The 23,563-nt window shown below is 38.6% G+C and overlaps 1 protein-coding gene across 4 annotated transcripts in view; it reads right to left on the bottom strand.

Annotated features, from left to right (window-relative positions):
- LOC109104846 (protein tyrosine phosphatase type IVA 3-like) overlaps positions 1-23,563 on the bottom strand; it is a 34,900-nt gene that overhangs the window by 5,269 nt on the left and 6,068 nt on the right. Inside the window, exons 1-4 of one of the 4 annotated variants that reach the window (XM_042772736.1) lie at positions 7,213-7,928; positions 5,815-6,449; positions 5,508-5,600; positions 1,067-1,197 (exon numbers count right to left, since the gene is read on the bottom strand). In XM_042772736.1, coding sequence (XP_042628670.1) covers positions 1,067-1,197; positions 5,508-5,600; positions 5,815-5,919 — 329 coding nt within the window. In that variant the 5' untranslated portion in view covers positions 5,920-6,449; positions 7,213-7,928. Of the gene's footprint in view, positions 1-1,066; positions 1,198-5,507; positions 5,601-5,814; positions 6,450-6,978; positions 7,095-7,212; positions 7,929-23,563 lie in introns of those variants that run through there. The other 3 variants (XM_042772740.1, XM_042772739.1, XM_042772737.1) reach the window with 3 other exon arrangements.

Below are 23,563 nucleotides of genomic sequence, written 5' to 3' on the forward strand. Positions count from 1 at the left end.
AAATATAATTGAATAATTATAAAATTATACTAGTATAATTATACTTACTAGGCTGATATTTCACCCAATTTCTAATCAGAATCATCAGTTGCATATACCTAGGTAAGAGTATTCTAGCAAAATCAGTCATTAGGTGTCACGTCCCCATCCAAAATAGAGTTGTTTTCAGTTGCCAGATTATTCCACTGTGGAATATTCGTGCAACAAAAAAAAAAAAAAAACATATTCAGTGCGGGCACAGCACTGGCTTGGCATACTGGTTAGATAAAGTTGTGCTCATTTCTTAACGTATCACACAGACGGCTATAGCTTTGGAGTTAGCAGCACTTCTGTTACGTACGCCGCGCTTCGTAATTTTTGTTTGTGCGTATGTTGTTGCATATGCTTGGCGTGTATGTTTGTGTACTTTATTTGTTTCAGGTGTGAAGCTCGATTGGAGCGTCCGCCTGTCAATCAGCTGACGTAGGATGCTGACGTCTGGGATCGCGCCACCAATCGCCTGTCGCCGGGTAGTTTATGAATGGCTCTAACTTCAATGGCGGGGGGATGAAAACAGACTCTGGGTTGGGAAAAGAGTTGGCACACGCTGTGAAGACGGTTCTCTTGTTTTGAGAGACCAGTCTGAGCGACTGATTATTGTTCGGGGCTCGCTGCTTTTGTGATCTTGCAGTTAGATCAGTTCTCTTTGTTTGCGCTTGAAGGCGCACTGTGTTGCCCTTGGTAGCTTACGTGTTTGCAGTGCCTGCTAAATGTTTGTTGCTGTCATGAAATCTTCATCTCAGTTCATCGTTTAACATTGTGTAGACTGATGGGAGAGGTTGTGAGCCAGGTAAGCAGGTCGCGACTTACATTTGCACACGTAGTTACGGAGATGTATTAGATGCACTAGTGTTAGGAGTGGTGCTAATTATGTATGTTTTTGTTTTAGTTAGTATAGTTTAGTTAGAGCGTCTTGTACGCTGAAGATGTTTCTTTCTACCTTTTTTGTTGATAGTTAGTTTAGTTCTTTAACTTTAGTTAAAGGGGCTTTTTGTTATATGTGATAACAGAATAACTTGACACTCACCGGCCCAGTCCGGCCACACAATGCACAGCCACACAGCAGCCTGGCTCCTCGCAGAACTTATTCTTCAGCAGACTAAGCCAGTCATCAACGATCTTAGTAGGAGGAGGTGCGCCGTCATCGAAAGGCCAGTCCTGAGGGAGACAAACAGAAAGATGAGTTGACATCTATAATCACTATGGATTACTACATGTCTGTATGTTACTATATTTCGAATTGAAAGGGAAAAACTCATATTGAGAGACACCAAATACTAGCAGATAAGATAAAAGGGAACAAGTTAAGGGGTAAGAAAAGACTCCAGTCACCACCAGCAGATGGTGCTCTATAAAGCTTCAGCATTATGCATCATCTCAGATTCACAGTAATTTGCAAATCCCTCTAATGATTCCTGTGTGATTTTCACAAGTTCTGCAACCGCAAACATGGCACGTTCACTCGTCCTGTCAACTCCACCAGTTTGATCAGATCTGTCACAAACAGCTCGATTTAACACCATGTGCAAGAGCTGAATCAGAAATGTTGAATAATGTAACACAGCAAACAGGGAATGTTCATAATTTTATTCAATAAGCCATTTCAAAGTCATTATGTACTTAAAAGTTCACACAAAAATGAGACAATTTTCATGTTCTCCCAAACCTCTGTGACTTTCTTCTGTGGAACACAAAATGTTTCAAATGATTTTGACCATAAATTAAAGTCAATGGGTTTAAAACAGCACTTGACCCAACAGACTTTAATTGTACTGACCAAAAAATACAAGACAATCTTCAAAATATCTCCTTTGTGCTCCACTGAGAAAAATTATGCATGGTTTGATTATATGCTCTACACGCTCCAGAGAAACACTTAGGGTCTTGATAAATGCTTGAGCAGATCAGAACAAATCAGTCTAGTCACAATCTGACTCGCATGCAGATATTAAAGACTTTTATCTTTACAGGGAGCTTTTCATGGAAGACTGGATTTTTTAAAAAAAACACCAATGTGCTGGGTCAAAATACACTGACAAACAAAGCATGGTGTTTTGCATTGCTGCTTTCTCAGAAAATGAGACATTTATAGGGAGTGAGCTAAGGAGACCATTTTCCACAAGGACCGTCTATGAGAATCTCCTGGTTTAAAAATAACTTTTTAATCCACTAAGAGGTTAATAGGCCCCCTGCTTGTCTGGTATGTCAACAGTAGGCCATTAATTCCAGGAGTCCATTCCAAGATGGAAGTGCTCTGTACTCTTGCCAGGGCACACTGACTCCAGAACCAGCAGCGTGGGGCTTATTTGTGGAAAATGCCTTGACTTTTTCTCGAATCACATACCTGCTATTCCTCCAGCAACACAAGCTTCTGCTTACAAGAGAGCAGGAGAGGTTTGAGGCACTTTTTTTTCTGTCAACCAACACATCAGTTTCATTGCTTCCTTTAAAGGGGATCTTGTTTTTAAAACTAGGATTTGGAAAATGAAATACTGACATAAGGCACATAAAATGTCAACAAATCCACTCACTGATCTGTTTTCTCATCAAAAAGAAAAATGTCATGATCTTTCATGAACTATAAAATCATTTCAATGGTTATGTCAGTATGATTTATATTTTTTGGTTTGTTTTAAACAGTGTATCTAGACCAGGGGTGCCCAAACTCGGTCCTGGAGGGCCGGTGTCCTGCAAAGTTTAGCTAATTAAACCCACCTGAAGCAGCTAATCAAGGTCTTACTAGGCGTACTAGAAACGTCCCGGCAGGTGTGTTGAGGCAAGTTGGCGCTAAACTCTGCAGGACAACTGGCTCTCCAGGACTGAGTTTGGGCACCCCTGATCTAGACTTTTTACCGTCTTATGCTTGTTCTACGAGAAAAGTGGGATCCAACGGTGTAAAAATGGGGCGAATGACCATTTAAATCCATCTGCAGTTGCTTGAATTGGAGAGGAAATCCTGTTCCAAGTTTTGACCCCCTGCAAACCTATTGCCCCATCTCCTCTCATGAAGAGCAGAAGTGATCAGTTTACATATACATATACATACATACATACATACATATATATAAAAACACACAGTCGGTAAACAGAGAGAGAGAAAGCATACAGCAAATAAAGTCAACATGCAGAGAAAACTAAGTAAGCCATTCTGAGGTAGTACTGTGGCATTCAAAATACCGTTCAAACAGTGTAACATATCAACTTCTGTATCATCGTGAGAATGTGTGGCAGGATGTTATTTTGAGCAATGGAAGAAATTTTGCAATTCTGGTTTGCAGCACTGGTAATGGTGCAGCAATTAGATATTTCACATTTAAAGCTTAAGTACACTAAAAACCTTTTTTCTACACAAGCTGAAAATGCAATGACAACTATACTGCAAAACTTCATAGGCAAAATGATTAAAGTTTCAAAAGTTTGGAGCAAGTATGATTTTTTTTTTTTAAGTATTTAAAAAAAGTTTCTTATAAAATGTATTCCTGGGATGGCAAAGCTGAATTATTACTCCACTCTTCAGTAGCACATGATCCTTCAGAGGTTATTAATATCTCTTCTGATTTGGTACTCAATAAACATTTCTTTTTTTTCAGGATTCTTTAAAGATGAATAGCCTTTATTAAGAATTGAAATATTTTATAAATAAATGTCTTTACTTTTGATCACTTTTGATCTATTTAATATATCCTTCCTCAATAAAAGTATTAATAAAAATCTTCTGACCTCAAACTTTTGAATGGTAGTTTAAATGCTTTCCATGAATCTGAACCAAACTGCAACAGTACAGACTGGACTTAATTTAAACTTTTTTTTTGTTTGTTTGTTTTTTCCTTCGCCTAACAGTATTAGTTAGCCATTTGTAAGTTTAATTCCTAGAATAGTATACACACTATAGTTCTATGAAACTATCAAAACATTTCTCTGTTTGTTTAAGTATCCTGACTAGCCTGACAACAGCAACACTGGCTCAACCAATAGTGTGAGTTTGGGGAAAGACTGTTTTGTTCCAACCAATAGCAGACAGGGCAGTATTCTGCAAAACCCATTTGAAAATAGCCATTATTTTTGCAATTATGTTTTGTGACACGACTGATACAGAAAATACACACTTTAGCTTTAAGTAACGTAAGTACACTACTCAAATTGATCTTTAACATCTTGTTGAGGAAAAGCTATGGAAGTTATTCACAAACTAAGCAAAGGCACTAAATCTTGTCTATGTCATGTTTTTTAACAAGTTCCATGTTTTTTTGATGGAGTGGCATGGACTGAAGCATTACATCTTGTCCAGTTGAGCTAAAACAGCAGCTATGTTTTAAACAGACTCCGTAGTCAACAGTGTTTCTCTCTTGCGGAAACTGACTGTTCTCTTGATGGCACAGAGGAGGAAATTGATTTACATAACTTCTCATGAACATGAACCAGCAGAGTTTTAAAAGCAAAAGTAAAGTCTGAGATGCACCAGCATGCTGGGTAAATTCACAGTGACCTCAGGTTAATCTAAGAAGCTTAGATAGCTACATTTCTAGAATTCTTAAATACATAGTGTTAAATATGTAGTGTCATGAATATTTCTTCTCATTTAATGAGAAGTTCAAAAGAGTGAAGGGGGACAAGGGTGTATAGGACTTAATAAAAAGCGCAGAGGGAGAGAGATCAAGCTCCTTTCGGGCTGCCATGGTAACGGGGAAATGTTGACAAGCCTAACTGAAAACACATGTAGATGTTGGATTCAAGTAGTTAAAAAAAAAGGTGAAGGCAGAGAAAGATCTGATGTTTGGCAGAATGTTTTAGGATTGTATCCTCAAATGTGGAGTTAGCTCCCTTCGGAGCACCAGACAAAAAGCAACCTCATCTCACTTCAGCTGACATCATATCACATGACTGGGAGGCTAATTCAAACAGCATGTGTCTCTTCCAGGACTAGATAAGCACTGAAGGGCTGTGGTCTGTGCTAAACAAGATGATCCTCATCCTACATATAAATCCAGACAAGAGGCTCTACATGATATCAGAGGGAGCCAATCACCTTCATACCACTAATGTGGTACCACAAGTACCACTAATTACAACCGCATTACTGCAGTATAGCAGGAGTGTTAATTAAAGGAAGGGTGGCATGGAGTGACACTGCCATGATCGGGAAATTGTCCAGGATTATTACATTTAGGTGACAGAGTGAGTGTGTGCGCATCAGATACACATTTACTGTATGCACCTCTACAGAACAGGTCAAATGCATCTAAAGACAGAAAAGCCAAGATACTGACTATAGGTCACTGTATAAGAGTTATTACTACACTGAGAAAATTACTTATATTTAATAACAAATTATTTTTAACAATACCTTTGCCTGAGTTTTCAAACCAAAAAATGAAACTGCATGGGAAGCATTTTTTTTTCTCCAGAAAAAAAAATAAAAACTTTACAGATGACACTTAATTACAATATGAAAAAGAAATATATCTCACCATGACAGTAATTCCATCCTTTTCCAGCGGTGACTTATCATAAGTGATTTCACACACACGCACCACTGTTGTTGCCCCATACTTCTTCAGATCCTGATGAAACAAGATTGCACAAGTTTTGAGGGACAAAACAGAGTACATGTAGTATTTAATTTAGGACTTTGAACAAATGTTTTGAGTTTGTTCTTGGTTGTGGTCCACTTATGTGCAGCACTTGTCACATCTGAGTAGGTTTGAACTTTTTCAGAGGAGGAAGTACCTGATCTTTCATGTTTTAAAATTATCATATTTCTGAATGGTCTCTCACCTCAATGAAGCTGCTTAATGATGCATTAGTTGGGTTGTGCGTGATAAGGAAGCGCATGTTTTTGTAGCAGACCTCGACAGGAGCCGGACGGTTCATCCTGGTCATGCTGGGGGCCCTCCACACTACAGAAAACAGAACACCCACTCCGGGCCAGGATCCACAGAGCTCCACTCACAGTACGGCACTACTCTGACCTACAACAGTGCTACAGCAGATTCACTATCACAGTGAAGGTGTCAAGGACTTGCAGGATCCTCTATGATAAATCACTACTAGTCAGTATATAAAATTGAAAGCTGCCTTTCTGGGATATTAGAGGCCACAAAAGTCTTCCTCTTCCAACAAATCTGCCTTTTCCTCTTTATAGGGATACCCTGCCGGGCAACTAGACGGGTGGACCAGTGTCCGGTAGCTAAATGCCAGGTGCCGCAATGCCAATTAACCCATTTGGCGCACAGCAAAGTGGTCATTCAGAAAGATCAGCAAGAGAAGAGAACAGAAGGCGTTTCTCTGTACATTCAGTGGCAGATTTCAGGCATATCCACCTGTGATCAAGCGTTGCGATGTTGGGCATGGCAGTAATCACCGCTGCCCTGCCGGAACTCCATTAACGAATAAGAAGCTGGAGGAGAAAGCTGTTAAGAGAACAACGAAAGACAATCACATACCAATCCATAAACAGTTTTTTATAATATAATAATATAATATACAGGGGAATAATACAAAAGAGAAACTTAAATTTAGTATTAAAATGGATTAATTAGTTAATAACAAATTTGTTCTTAAATCATATTACATATAAATTAAATATATCAGACAGCACAATAGAAGCAGAATTTGAAACAAACTCATTGGAGTCCTAATTAAAGGCACAGCTCACCTCAAAATGAATTCATCACTTATTAACCCTAAAAGATGTTAGTGATTGTCTCAGTCACCATTCACTTTCATTGAATATCAAAAATATGCAATGATGTCTCATGTCTAACATCATCTTTTGTGTTCCACAGAAGAAATAAACCACTTAAGGGTGAGTAAATGATGACAGAGTTTTCATTTTTGGGTGAAATAGTCTAACTCTTTAAAAATGACACACAAGACACAAACCTAGAATTGCATGCTGTTAACCACAGACAGTTTGACAGCAGAGAAAGCAGCACTCACCCGTGCCAACTTCTCAAACAATTTAAAAAGACAGAAAAACCTCCTGAACTTCACATAGACGCATCAAAAACAAGGAATCACACCATTTAGTTCAAGAAATGGAGAGAGAAAGAAGTAAAAACATAAAGAAACCTCAGTTACGTGCCATTTTCCCAATAACACACGTAAGAAAATCATGTGGAAATATTGTGTCTGATCTCCTCCATGACTCGTGAGAGTTGTCCCCCCCTTTACCTTTGTGACAGGCTGCGTCCCGCTCAGGATTATGCCCAGGGCTCTGCTGGGAACAGCAGAGGGTGAACAGTTGCTATCCGGAATAACCGCCTTTGCTCTAAACCAGTCAAGGCTGCCTTGGCTTGCCATATGAAAGTGACAGCACACTCTGCTAATGTCACAAACAAATGCACTCATAATGCTCTTACGAGGAGTGGAGACCAGTCCACCCCCACCTCTCTCTCCCCATCCCAATATAAAAATAGCATGGCCAATGTACCTAATAGGTTTCACAACGTACGCTCTTGTCTAATGTTTTTAGTGGCTGGTTGAGAAATAATACACACTTCATTTCTGCACTGCAACAAGAATGCAAAGAAAGTACTTCCATAAAATGTTTACTGAACTGTAGTTTAAAACTCACATACTTCCACGTTCTGCCCTGTCATTTTAATATTTTCACAACATGATTGAAACAAGAAAGAATATATATAAAAGTACCTTCAAGGGATAGTCTCAAAATTATGTCAATTTACTCACGCCCATGCTGTTCTAAACCTGTATGATGTACTTTTTTACATTCATCCAACTTCTTTTTTTCTTGTTGCAGTAGATGAGCAACAGAACATTTGCTCAACATTGGACAGGAAACCTCAATTTAGACAGTGACTTTTTTCAACATGAGTTTATCATTCTGACACCTAAACCATATAAATCATGTTACGTTGGATACAGATGAGAAAATAGACTCACCACAGACTGCAACCCCTTTAGTTACCCTGCCACTCTTGAAAGTGACATCGTGACATTTGTCAAGTATGGTGACCCATACTCGAAATTGGTGCTCTGCATATAAATCCAATGTTACAGCAGGATAACAGATGAACACACACCCGGAGCAGTGGGCACTCACCCCGGGAGCAACGGGGGTTCAGTGCTTGCTCAAGGGCACCAGCCATGGGTATTGAGTGGAAGAGAGCGCCACCACAGACTGCAACCCCTTTAGTTACCCTGCCACTCTTGTTGAGGGCTTAGCACACCATTACACAAATCCTCCAAAATAAATCTTGAATCCTGAACACTTAGCACATCTTGAGCCAAATCCTTTTAAATAAAGCTTGAAGGCTGGACAGGCCTCTTTGCCCACTAGTGCAGTGTGTTTCCAGGTGCTCTGTTGGCTCTGGAATAAATACAGATACTCCAACCTATGAATGTACACTAATCTGGACTGCTGGCACTCCATTTATTTTGCTAGGTAATTTTTGTTCCTTTTTAGTTTTCAAGATGCCATTATTATTCAGGCGTCTAGCTTAAGAGAAATTTAAGACAGCAAACATGGAGCGGAGAAAGAGAAAAAATAATGAATGAATTTTAAAGATGAACAGCTGAACCTTATAAAAAACAACCTAACTGTACAATCATTCGTCCAACAGCTCCTGAATTAACCAGACTCTGTGATCAACAAGGCTTGTTTATAAAAAGGTTTACACAATAGGCACTCAGCAAAAGTTTTTTCCCCCCAGAAGATATGGCTTGGCATCAAAAAGACCAATTAATTGAAGGATTAAATGCAAATGACATCATCAAGGGCAAGTGTTCCAAGTGATCAAACAACAAACACAACACATGACTCATCTGGGCCAGAACTCTCAACAAGCAGAAAGGGCAGACTGGAACCAGAGAGAAAAAGTCATACAGAAATCTATTTAAGCAGCATGGAATGAAACACTATATTGTTGATACTGTCAAAGGTAAAGGCTTTTCAGCAGCATATTATACATTCTAGAATGTTTGAAAAATGATTCTGGAATTAAATAGTTTGGAATGATTATAAAAATATGCATTCTGTAATTAATATATGAATTTTAATGAATTAAAAATATATATTAATTCTGAAATTAAACATCCTGGAATGATAATAATAATAAATTCTGGTACTAAATATTTTGGAATCACTAAAATATCACAGCCAAAATCTATACTCCTATACTCCTAAACTACAATATGCCAAAAAAAATAAAAAAAAAATAAATCGTATTAAAATATGGCTAAAAAAAAAAAAAAAAAAAAAAAAAAAATTATGTTAAAGGTCTGTCGCTAAAATTCACAGGTCCTGGGACAATTTGTTTATGATTGGGTGCCCATTCCACTGTGCCGAATAAGCAGATTCTACCACAGAACACCTTCATGAGCCCCCGTCATAACAGAGCCCTCAACAATTTACCCGGTTGTCCCCCCAGTGATGGCCCTACATTGACATTAAAAAAAAAGTTTAACAGAAACTGGCTACATATGGTCTAGGCTGTTATCCATGTTGAAAACAAACTATCCTAATAACAAGAGGAATAATAAGAATCTTAGATGTACTAGAAATCTCCATAATCTAATGAATTCAAGTTCTAGAGTTTTCAGGGAACTATGAACAGAACTTCTGGAACTTCAGCTGCTAAATGAAGGCGATGTTTATTGAAGGTAAGAAGTGATATGGAACACTTCCCCTCTGGCCCACTCAGCTGTGCTCAAATAACCTCTGCGCAAGGGCTCCCCTGGCACGCTCTGCTAATGCCAATGGGCAGCAAATGCCACACTGGCAGCATCGAGACACACTTTCTAGATCATGCCTTGGCAGCACATTTGGGGTTATTAGTTTTGCTTTGTGAAAATTTTAATATGATCTTTTTTTAAACTATGTTTAAGATCCATAATGACCAGACATATTAACACTCTCACACTCTTATTTTAGGATTTCGTTTGGAAAAGGGAATACATTTTGAATGACATGGCCACCACTACAGTTTATTGAACAGGTCTGCAAGTGTCTTCCTGTTGGTGGGGCTGAACATGTATTTGACGGGTTAGAGTGTGTTGAGGACTAGGCTGGCTTTGTTCTGCCTCGGTTTTGCACTTGACTGGAGAGGAACTGTAGGGCACGAAGGCTTCATGACCACCTGTGTTCTAAATATACCTCTGCCAGCTGTCTCCTAATAAATTTAGCCAGATCCAAAATAAAGAGGGTCAGGAGTTAAAGATAACTGGGGACTTGTTTTGAAACATGACAACCGTCTTAAAAAAAGCTACTCAGAAAGGTCTTGCCTTTTACAACTGGATTAAATAATTAGCTGGAAGAAAATAATTAATAGTTCACATTTCTTTGCCATGTAACCTTATAAGCTTGGACATCTGAGTACAGATTCCTTGAAGGTGAGATACCAGGTGCCATACCTAGTAGAGTTGGGCGATGTCTACCAATTTGGCATCGGACGATGTCTACAATGAAACATCGTGATGGACGATGACACCGGGGGTGGGGCACGTTCTACAAATAACAAATAATGTGTTCTACGGAGCCACTACTAAGGTTAGCCACTTGCTAGCGGTAGCCTGTTGCATTGCAGTACCTTAAAGTTAACTTACGACAAACACAGAGTAAAGAGAATTATCAGCTTAACATCGTGATGTCTGTCAGCCATCGGTGATGGATGATGCCATAGTCTATCAGCCCAACCCTAATACCCAGAATTTAAATGACTGCTCAACACAACATTTTGAAGAGGAAATTCAGCCAATGCCATGTAAGTGGTTGCTTCAAAGATGGTGATTTATAAAATAACATGAGCAATCAAAGCTAAAATGTTCATGCAACATTATGACTCAACCCAAATAGGAAAGCTAAACCAGAATTTGCAAACTGTGATTAAAACGGTCACATTTGCAACCAAAAATATTAAATTGCGAGTAAAGTTTTTGCTGAGGTTGTCACTGGTGATTAGGCCTATGTATTTACATGTTGTAACTTAAAATGTGCATATAATGCCTTTTTTCCTGATTGTTTTGCGATCACATCTTTTGCTATGTTTGCGTATTAAACTGAGATGATGCACATCAAAGTTTTAGTGGACAAAAGTGTTTCAAACAGTCCTCATCTCTGACGGACAGCAGCATTGTCGCACACCTGCTAAATGCAGCACAGTTGTGCAGCGCGAGAGAGATTGAAATGACGGAGACGTGCGAAGTGAAAGTGAGGAAAAGCAGCATCTATTTCATGCATAACTTGAACAAACTACAACACGCAAAGCTGACAGCTGTGTGGATTTTGGCAATATCTTTAACAATTCTCGTTTATTATTAGTCTATGCTGTGATCTATTAATTTGTGAACGTCATTATTTGAAGTGCACTTGCTGTCCAGTAATCACAAAAAGCTTTGTGCTTTGTTACTTTTTAATAAAGTATCAGCTTTAAAATTATTCCAAATTCATAACAAAATTCAAACAATAATTACAGTTTAATGTGGCAGACCCGATAGCTTTAGTGCCTCAGTTCAAGTGGATTAATTGAACCCATTTAATCTTTCTCTTTACTACTATAGTAGCCTACATAATGAACATGAAATAACATAGAAAGGTAGGCTATTTTATAAGAGAGTCTACAGTACAACTTACTGAAATGTCTCATGCTCTTTTTATAATCTGAATAACCTACTTTTCAACACAAAGAACCTTTTGTGAAACGTAAAGGTTCTTCAGATGTTAAAGGTTCTTTATGAAACCATTTAGACAAAAAAGGTTCTTCTATGGCACCATGAAGCACCTTTATTTTTAAGAGTGTATGACAACATTTACAGGATGCAATGAGGAGAAGCACAAACTACACTCAGTGGCCAAGTGATGCTTTTGTCCACGATATTGTACAGATTCTGTGTAATAAACAATGCGTGACTGTATATTTCAAGTTGGAAAAGACATTTAGCTCCCACCTTAAGTGAACCTTAGTTCCCAGGTCATCTAGAAGATGGATTAAAATTCTGATGAAGTCAAGAAAAGATGAGAAATAAACACATGACAGTATGATTGAAATGTTAAAAGAAAAAAAAAATTATAAAAAAATTAATAATTATAAAATAAGCCAATGGCTCCTTACTCAATTTTTTTGTCTGGAACCCTGTAACATTGTAACTGCCCTCAATACCTACAAGAAACTTTACTTGTACAGAACATTTAAGCTACATTTGCATTATTTATTTGCATATTTTACATACACTTTCATTCAAAGCAGTGCTTTCAGGATACACATTCAATGTGTTCTCACTCATTTAAACTCTTACGACCTTGGCCAACATCATGCTCTGCCAACTGAGATACAAGAACACCTAGTGCAAACCCAAGTCTGCTTATTTTAAAAACTGCAGGTTGTAAAACTGAGTGCAATTATTACCTTTAACAGTATGCAAAGTGCACCCTACACTAGGATAAGGTCACTATGACCAAAACAAGCATGCATACTGGTTAGAGGAAGACACTAAACTGGCAAGATGAGGGCTGGTTCAATTTCTTGTTTTTAAAGTGCATTCATTATAGGCTACGAACATGCTAAATTATTTTTGGAATATGGGCAACAGGACATGGTGTCACACCCTAAGGCTTTACACCTTACTCTACCTTCCCACAACACTCCAAATCATGCCGATTCAAAGTCTGTCTTCTTTGTTTTGAGCCAAGAGGCCAATCTGTGATGTTATATTCTCCACTGGTCAAATATTTTACAGTATACAATTTTGCAGTTCAGAGTTCAACAAACTTGAACATTGGTATGCAGACACACCTATATAAGGCACTCATTAAATCAGATCAACATATGTGGCGGCTAATTTTTTTCACTGTGACACTCTAATGTGTTAAACGTGCACACATGCACATGCTGTACTGCATGTTAGTTTGGTGTGCAATTTGTTACCAGGCCTATATGCACAGGGAAGCACTTAAGAGGCAAAACTGTACCACATGAAGAGGACCAAATCCTTTGATTTTCAACAGACATAATGCAAGCATATGCTATTAGTGAAACCACATGGAAAGCTGGATGTAAAACTCCACTACAGCATTTCCAAACGAAGGCAAACATACACTGACAAAATTATTATTTAGATCTCCACAAAATTAGAAATCATGTTCTGAGATATTCAATGGGTATAATCATGTTCTGAGATATTAAATCTATTCTTGACTTCAGAGGAGCATTTCACTATCAATCAGGAGTCTCTAAAACCCTTAACTTTATTACAATGTTTTGCAGAAACTAAAACAAGATGATTTAAACACCACAACTCCAACATCCAAGAATGAACTTGGTTTTGCAGACTACAGAAGATTTGTGCATATGCATCTGTGTTTGTTCTCTATAGCAACATCCCTGTGATGTCACAAGAGATCTGGGGTTTTATCCTTATCCCTTCTGACCTGCAGGACCCAGTGTCCCTCATAACAGAAGAGAGATGCAAGCAGTGCTGTAATCCCTGTAAGAACACTGAGATCATCATCATCTCCCTCACATGACCCATTCACACACAAATCAGATCATTCCAAGCAAGTTCTAGAACAGGTCATTTCTCCAGAGAGAAAACATTAGATACATCTTCAAGAATGTAGCAAATACATTACTTTTACAAAGCTTTATAATAGTCAGGAGTAAGTGATTATAAACATCTCATACTGGATTACAAACATTGGATTACATCGATTCAAATGGATATGGCAAACTAAACAACAACTTTACATCTCGCTTTTCAAACTATTTTAAAATGGGATCCTTTTGGAATATAAGAAACACTGTTTGTTTGTTTGTTTTTTTTAATTTGGTCTTTTTCAAATGTTAGTTTGGTGCAGTTAGTTCACCCAAAAATGAAAATTCTGTCATTAATTACTCTTATTTCATTCATCTTCGGAACACAAATTAAGATATTTCTAGGGATGTAAGGATTCACTAAACTCACGATTCGATTCATGATTTTGATTTCACGATTTGATTTTCTCAAGATTTTTTTTTTAACAAAATGAGACTAAAGACATTGTACAGTAAATGAAAAGGTGTCGTTTTATTAGGCTATTGCTGCACGTTTCTTTGTGAAATTAAAATTTAACAAAACTAAATTGAAATTTTAAAACAAACCCCAAATCAAACAAGTTACACAAATAAAAGAAATCTCTTAATATGAACAAACTAAGGCTTTGTCTGTGCTCTTTCCATTTAAAATTTGAATTTTAATCATGATCCAAAACAAAGATGCAACATACATGCAGCATGAGTGGTTTTTAATCTAAATTAGACTGTACAATTTCGAAATCTGAAGCAAAAACAGAATGGTCTGACTTTAGTTGTGTGAGACTATATTACATAAAACATCTGTACGAAACAAAAACAGCAGAAGCTCTGAATGAGATGCAGATTCACTCTCTGACAGCATGTGGCGCCTATGAACAGCAATGTTATAGTGTTTCCTGGGTTACCGCTGTAAACAAAACAGAGCTGCTCATGAACACTACTTTAATATGCATTGTTCAGAGGCAAGATGAAAAGAAAATACCCCATTAGGGTTGTGCCGATAGACGATAGTATTGTGTCTCTGTCGATAGTCAAGACGATATTAAGCTCATTCTCCTTTTAATGTATCAAATAATAATAATAATTATTATTATTATTATTTTTATTAGGCGGCTTATTATAATTCGGCTATCAAACTGCCGAGCTATTTCACTTCAACACCGCATTTCACACACGCGCGCGCAAATGAGGATTAGAGTCTGTAGCCGGTGAAGAAGTCTCCATCCACAAACAGACGTACATTGTCTGCAGATATAAGGTATTTCATTACACTTTAACAAGTAATCTGAACGGCCTATACATGAGCAATATTTTAAACGAGCCCTCACTAACTGAGTTTAATGCCACAGTTATGTTAGAATGCATCTCATTCTTGTTTCTGTGGCTGTCTGGAGCGCTGTATGACTGATGTATCCGTTCAATTTAATTTTACTCCAAATATATGAATTTACCTGTTTTGAATACTCCAAATAAAACTAGTACTTACATTTCCAATACTAGTCTAAAAACTGTTGGACTTTAAATGAAATCTACTATTGATTTGAGAGACATCAAACGGCACACGAAACAAAAGCGAAACTAAACCGCGCTACGTTTCAGTTGCGCATCGCGGTTTTGTTTCGCTTTTTGGCCAAATGTGGTGGTCGCATTTGGCGATGAGTTGGGCAATGTGGTGGTCGCGCTATTGTGATCACTCACAAAAATAAGTTGCACTGGCAGAAAAAATGGTTGCAAGTGCGACCATAGGTCGCAGTCTGGAGCCCTGCATTTAATACACTATCGGGCTGAATCGTTTGAAATGGTTCACGTCTCCAGTAAGCATTAATCCACAAATTACTTAAGTTTTCACTTTTTTAATGTGGCTGACACTCCCTCGGAGTCGAAAAATAAACCAATATCCCGGAGTAATCATTTACTCAAACATTACACTGACTGAACTGCTGTGAAGAGAGAACTGAAGATGAACAGGAGCAGAGCAGCATGTGTGTTGTACTAACTTTTCTATGCGGACTCGGAGGGCTGCACAGCCTTCGCACTGTGACTCCGTGTTGTGCTATGTCATTATTATTACTTCGCCGTGCTCCCATTCTGTGTAATTCATAAACACGCATCATCAGATTGCGTGATGTTGTCCTGTTTTGCTCATAACCTAAAACCATATCGAAGCTCCGCCCTCTTCTAAAAACTTCTCAAAAAGCACCAACTAACACCAACTCAAATGCACAAAAACAAAAAAACACAAAAACGCCAAAAATCCTAAAATAAGTGACAATTCAACCTAAATGTTTGAAAATGCACAAGACAATAGCACTTGTTAATATGCTGCAAAATTTGAGCATTTGACAAGAACCCCCAATAGAGCCACCTAAGAGGGAAATTCCCCCCCCATTTTCAAAAATTCAATTCAGGCCCTGAAGGAATGTCTGTAAAAATCCTGATTGGAGCACAATTATTAATAATGCTACATGATAAAAATAAGGCTTCTAAAGATCAGTAATGGTGATCGTATTGGCAGATACTGCTTCCAGTGATCGGCTCCAAAAATCCTGATCGGAACACCCTTAACATTTCATGATAGATTTGTTTTGTGTGGGATGGCATATAGGTACTTTTGGTATACAAAATGATCCAAGTAAAGACTTGGAATGGAAGTCACTCCATCAATGGCATGCTGCCTGGGAATTTCTTTGTCAAGTTTCTAAATGTGACCCTGGACCACAAAACCAGTCATAAGGGTATTTTTTATCTTTCGAAAGCTGAATAAATACGCTTTCCATTGATGTATGGTTTGTTAGGATAGGATAACATTTGGCCGAGATACAACTATTTGAAAATATGGAATCTGAGGGTGCAAAAAATCTAAATACTGAGAAAACCACCTTTAAAGTTGTCCAAATGAAGTTCTTAGCAATGCATATTACTAATCAAAAATTAAGCTTTGATATATTTACAGTACAAAATTTACAAAATATCTTCAAGGAACATGATCTTTACTTAATATCCTAATGATTTTTGGCATAAAAGAAAAATCAATTTTTTTGACCCATACAATGTTTTTTTGGCTATTGTTACAAATATACCCCAGTTACTTAAGACTGGTTTTGTGGTCCAGGGTCACAAATGTAAACTATTGCTTGCACAGTAAAGTCTGGCTCCAGCACAACATTTAGTAATTATTATAATTTTATATATATATATATATATATATATATATATATATATATATATATATATATATATATATATATATATAAAATAATTATTCTAAGATTAAGTTTTTTTTATGTAAAAAGCTAAATGTTACCTTTGTAACATGTAATATAATTTGTAGCAATTTTAATTTTGTAAAAATTGTTTGAGTTTGCAAGACAAACAGATGTACAAGAACAGTTACAAAAGATTTAGTTTCTGACTAGGACTGTTCCTTCTACTAGCCTGAAACACTATCAAACTTGCCCTGGACCAGAGGGCAAACCTTATTATGCAGCCCTGCAATATATACTTGGACTGAAAGCAACAATAGCCACGTCCAACATCCTATAAAACAGCATTCAGGAAACTTGTCAATCACTTTATGTCTCTGAGAAGTCACTGGATGTTCTCATGGGCTCTTCCAAGGATGATAGAAATAACTTTTATCTTCCAGATGGGTCTTAACAAGCCCCTTTGGGTATGCCTTTAAGTACAAGCCCTACTTATTCAGGCACTTCTCCTTCCGAGAGCAAGAGTCCAGTGACAGCTCCATCTGTCTAATGCAACTCAGCCTGTACTGAAACATTTCACACCATCGCTCATTACTCCAGACTTGTGTGAAATATATCAGACTTGCCCAAGATTGTCTCACATGAGCTGGCAATGAAGGAACATCAAGACTGCACACCAATAGGTCAGGAAATTGCTATCAGGAGCTTTGTGTTTATAAAGATATAAGCTCATATCAGTTACAGGACGCAGAATCAGATCGCTGACTCTCTATTGCAACAGAGAGCACAACAAGCAGTACACAGAGGACAACATCAAAAAACAACAATCAATGACATGGCAAAGCCTATTGGTATGTGTATATCGGTTGCTTCAGAATAAGGGAAGATTGCTTTTTAGGAATGGTAACAGTAAGGAATTTAACTATGCTTTTAATGATTATTTTACTAATTCTGAGGAAGAAACATTTTTAAAAAATCATATTTATTTGCTTCCCTCAACAGTTTATTTCCAAATTACAGGTTCTTGGTTCATTTCAAATAAGCTGAGACAAACATAATATCTTGTGGTTTAGTGAGCAAGTCAGTAATTAAGTAACCAATTATTCATGCAAAATTAAATCATGAAAGTAATTTGTTCAGGAATCTATAGGAATACACTGGTCATACTGCATGTTTTCACTATAGAGAACAGATCTGTGAGATTCATTCATTTAGGCATCAGAGTACACTAGTCATGCTGTATATTTCTGAATCACTAAAAATAATTGTTTTGTAAGAGTCATGCATTTAGGAATTGGACCAAACTTGTGGTGCTGTATGTTCTGGATTCCTTAAAAGAACAGGTTCAAAATAGTAATTTATTTGTAGATTGAACTATACAGATCATACTTGTTTGGATTTCATTTTGATTCATATCTAAACAGTTTGAATATGAGCACACAATGACGTAAAAGTACTTCAAGTCGCAAGAGACACTGTTCCCCAAGTGCTTTCCATGTGCGTGATTCGAGAAAGACTGAAACACGGACACATATAGACAAATCCGGCGAAACACGGAAGTAAAGCAGCGCCGCCATTACTGCGTGCCTTGCTGCTAAGGAAGTAGCAGAAGTAGCGTAAGTCCCATAGGCGGCTGTAGCAGAATATAGCTGTACGAAAAGTTATTTTTATTTAGTTTTTTTTTAGTACGTATGCTATCCAGTGATGCCGAGAAGAGTGTGTTTTGTGGTTGGCTGTTTTAACAACAGCACAAAACTACAGGCATGGAATAAACCCGTTTGTGAAATCCACGAACCTTTGTTGCACATTGACTGCCCATGTTTACGGCCATATGGATTACACAGAGTTATTTACTATTAGCTAGAGATGATCAGTTCAGGTGCCGCTAGGGATCTGTCGCGTCACGTTTACAAGCACCAAAACGGTATTCATTGTTTGAATTTCATAATAAAATTGACAGAATCTGAGAGCTGAGATTGTCGGTCTCCGTGTCCTCTTTGCTTCGCGATTTTTCTGTGCGTGAGAAAATGGATGTGTGGTGTGAGAGCGTGTGAAAAGCGTCAATTGCGTGTGTCTCACATTTTATTGCATTTGTATTAGTTTGAAGAGTAAAAAAAAATCTGTGGGTCTTAACACAATTACAATCGTCAAGTCGGTCGGACAAAAAGGGGAAAAAATTATTAATTGGGTCAGTCCTAAATTGACAGGGTCGGTCAGTTATGGCAAACAAGAATATTTTTAAGGATGGCCTAATAGTTATTTGAAACTTGTGAAGCTTGTGAACATATTAACAACACAGCTAGTAATGACAGCGTTCGGTTTTATTGTTGTCATCAATTAATACACTTCTTAATTACAATACATTACATATTTATACATTATTACATTATGTTGTCAATAAATTACCTTTATCAGTAAGTTTTGGCCACTGCCTGACATCATCTACCCAATTTTCCCTTTCACCAGACATTTTCTTTAATGAGCAGGATCCGCTTTCATTGAAATGTCATTAGAGTGCACCGGCAAGTGTCACACCGTCACACTTCGCAGGCACGCAGTAATGGCGGCAGGTAAGATGGCGGCGCCCATACAGTTATAGTCTGAGTTTTTTATAGGCTACTTTGCGCTTTGTATGTAAAAATGCCCATACTGGTGAGTTTTCACTATACACAGTCAGTTCTGTGAAAAGTAATCGAATGTTAGTAGGTATCTGTGCATTCCGTGACAGCATCCTACTGTATAAACCTGCTGCTGTCTATCATCATCTGTTAATCAAATAACAAAAGCAAATGAAAGAATTATTCACTGCTTCTCATTGAATACTGTCCCTGTGTAAACTGCATGAGAAATAAAACTGCAGGGAGGATTCTCAGTCCCCTGGGATATCTCTCATGATATTGCATCACCTCAAAATCCCTAAGCACATAATAACTATAGTTTATACTGGAGCTCAGGGGCTTCCCAATTGCCCTGTGGACCACTGTTTGTTTTTTTGAGGCGGGGTTTCAAGCCCTGCACAAGACGAATGCAAATGATGCTTGCAGAGATCTATTCCCACCAAAGAAAGATACAGCTGTAGCAAAACTCTATGGGATCCCCACAGGAAGCATTTCCCTTCATTGTGTCTCTGTACACTAGCCACAAGGAATCCCCTGGGAGTGTTCGGACACCAGCTTGTGCTCTATCTCTCTCTCTATCGTGTTTATACTGCTCTCTCTTTTTGACTTCACCACCATGACTCTTTATCTCTTTATCTCTTTAAGGGCACTCACCGCCCTTTTTCTCTCAACTACCCCAAACACACGCAGCCACACACAGTGTCCAGATCTCCAGCATATCACCTAAGGGACAGCGGGAGAATTATGGAAAAATCTAATTAAGAAAGCATTCAGCCTTAGGAAATGAACCCTTGTGTGTGTGTGTGTGTGTGTGTGAGAGAGAGAGAGAGAGAGAGAGAAACATATTCTGGTGAAGACTACTGTAGGATCAACTATGACTTAGACCACACATCTTAAACATGAAACAGCATCGTTTCAGCACAAGATGATCAGAGGAAGATGATCATACAGTAACCAGCAACGATCACCCCTTCCTTTTCTGATCGAAGACATGCGATCCAGTACTCTCGCTGTCAGTGCTCGTAATGATTTTTGCGTCTTGCTCGGACTGTTTTAAATGCTTCCACACTGCTAATGTGCACTGTAATATAAAGAGTGCATGCCTCTCACTCTTCGCTGGTTGCTATTTGATCGCGTCATATCATTGTTCAGTACAATACGGTCTTTTCGCTTATTATGTTAAACAAATAATTTCGGTTGCAAATATGCTTATTAGGCACAAGAAAAAAATTCTTATTTTTATCAGTGCAGAAAGCATGCTAATTTATACTTTTTTTCCTGAGTTCTTTCATGAACAGAACGTAAAAAAAGAAACATTATAAATGTCTTTAACCATCACTTTTGTTCAATTCAATGCATCCTAAATAGGAATGTTTACCTGTTTAACAGTTAACCGAAAGTAAAAAAAAATTGACAGACAGTTTAAATGGTTTAAAAGGTTTTTTTTTTTTTAAGTATCACAGGTCAAGAGTATGATAGATGACTGACAAACCATGCTGGAGTATTTGCTGCTCAGCAGATCCTGAATTCACTGACAAATATCTGATCTTGTAAGATTAGATGCTCTCCTTTACACAGAGTGTACGTGAATGTGAAATCGAAAGTGCTGACTGTGGCTCTCACATGGACATTGATATCTATACCTCCTCTGTACTGGATTACATCAACACCACCATTGACAATGTCACAACAGAGAAACAGATCACAACATACCCTAATCAGAAGCCATAGATGAACAAGGAGGTGCGACTCCTGCTGAAAGCCCGCAACACTGCCTTCAGATCAGATGATGCTCTGGGCCCGGTTGCATAAAGAACCTTAAGTGTAATTTTCCCTTAAGATCGCCCTACTCTTAAGGGCGTTACATAAAATATTCCTTAAATGTTAATCAAGGGTTTCTTTAGTTGAAACGTCATAAACCCTTAGAATTTCTCTTAAGCATCCCTTAAAACCCATTAAGTGTTGCATAAAGCCCCTTAACTGTCATTTTCTTTAGGATAACGTAAGGGCTGGAAAATGTCATCTTAAGTGTTACACAAAAGTCTTCTACAAGTCATGATCGGCCGCTTTATATGTTAAACGGGTTTTAATTTACGCATTTATTCACATATAAACATTGATCAAATTACATACAGCACATAATCAGCTCAAACTTAAGTGCGTCACACTCGAGAGCAAATTTATATTACATATTTTATTCCTGTATTTTCCTACATATTACCTGGAGATTACTTGAAAAACACACACAAACCATATGATGTTGCAATCGTGAGTTTATTGTGTTTACGTTTCTGTTTTTTATTCAGCTTATAAAATAGGCTACTTCTATGAATCCAGTTTGGACTTTAAGTACAAGAGCGCCCTCCCGCTGCAAGTATGAATGAAACACACTGCATGAGAGTTTAGCGCTTTAATGTTCACATCGTTTTGGATACGAATAAAACGTCATGCATAGACTATCTTAAGTGTTTAAGGGATCATATGCAATACCCTTAGGTTATTCTCTTAGGTAAGGGAAAATCACGCCTTAAATCTCATACTTAAGGGAAAAACTTAAGATGCTTTATGCAATCGGGCACAGGCCTACAGCAAATCCAGGGCTAACCTGAGGAGGGGCATCAAAAAGGCAAAGTACTGCTACAAGCTAAAGGTAAAGGAACACTTTTCAAACTCTGACCCCCGACGCTTGTGGCAGGGCATCCAGGTCATCAGTGACTACAAGCCAAGCAACTCCACTCCAACGGTCACAGACATCTCCATCCTTAACGAGCTAAATTACTTTTATGCTCGCTTCAACAGTGACAGCAAGGAGACGGCCACCAAGATCACACTTTCAGCAACCCACCAACCCCTCAAACTCAGCTCCACAGACGTCTACACTGCATTGAGCCGGATCAATGCACAGAAGGCTGCTGGCCCCGATGGCATTCCTGGACACATGCAAAGCAGCTTGCAGGGGTCTTCACAGACATTTTCAACCTGTCCCTCACCCAAGCAACTGTGCCAACATGCTTAAAGTCCACATCCATTGTGCCAGTGCCAAAACACTCCTCCTCGACGGGCCTGAATGACTACCCCCGTAGCACTCACACCTATTGTTATGAAGTGCTTTGAGTGACTGGTCCTAGCACACCTCAAGGACTGCCTCCCACCCACACCGGACCCACACCAATTTGCCTACCATAGCAATAGAAGCACAGAGGATGCAGTATGCACAGAACTGCACTTGGTACTCACACACTTGGACAATAACAACAGATATGCACGAATGTTGTTTGTTGACTTCAGCTCATCATTTAACACTGTCATTCTCTCCAAACTGACCACAAAACTTGGAGACCTGGACATTAGCACCTCCCTCTGCAACTGGATTATGGACTTTCTGACCAAAAGACCTCAGCATGTTAGGTCAGGCCACACCTGCTCCACCACCATCACACTCAACACCGGCGTACCAAAGGGCTGTGTGCTGAGCCCATTCCTCTACTCCCTCTACACCCACGCCTGCAAACCTGTGCATGCATCCAATCCATCATTAAAGTTTGCAGATGACACCACGGTGATTGGCCTCATCAGATACAACAATGAGACTGCCTACAGGGAGGAGGTACAGCACCTGGCCGCATGGTGCACTGACAACAACCTGCTCCTTAACACCAGTAAGACAAAGGAGCTCATTGTGGACTTCAGGAAGAAGAAAGGAAGCATGCATGACCCCATCCACATTAACGGGATGGTTGTTGAACGTGTCTCCAATTTCAAGTTCCTGGGAACCACCATCTTGGAGAACCTGTCCTGGACCACAAACACCTCCAGCCTCGTCAAGAAGGCTCACCAGTGCCTCTTCTTCCTCAGGACACTGTAAAAGAACCAGTTGTCTTCAGCCATCCTGGTGAACTTCTACCGGTGTGCGATCGAGAACATCCTGACCAGTTGTATCACAGTCTGGTATGGGAACTGCTCAGTTGCTGTTTTGATTAAAAACGATTAAGTGCAGGAATGGAAAGAATTTGCGTTTTTTTTAATTTTTGCAATTTTTGTTTGTGTGCAGCGCACATGAAGCGCAAGCGCGTGCACAGAGAGCAGCGGTCGGGCTGCGGGTTCCCGGTTTGTGTCCGTTCTCGGACCGTTCCGTGTATTTTCACTGTAGAAAAGTTTGTTCCGAGCCGAAACT

This window comes from Cyprinus carpio, chromosome A16 (assembly GCF_018340385.1).
Source record: "Cyprinus carpio isolate SPL01 chromosome A16, ASM1834038v1, whole genome shotgun sequence".
NCBI classification, from domain to species: domain Eukaryota; kingdom Metazoa; phylum Chordata; class Actinopteri; order Cypriniformes; family Cyprinidae; genus Cyprinus; species Cyprinus carpio.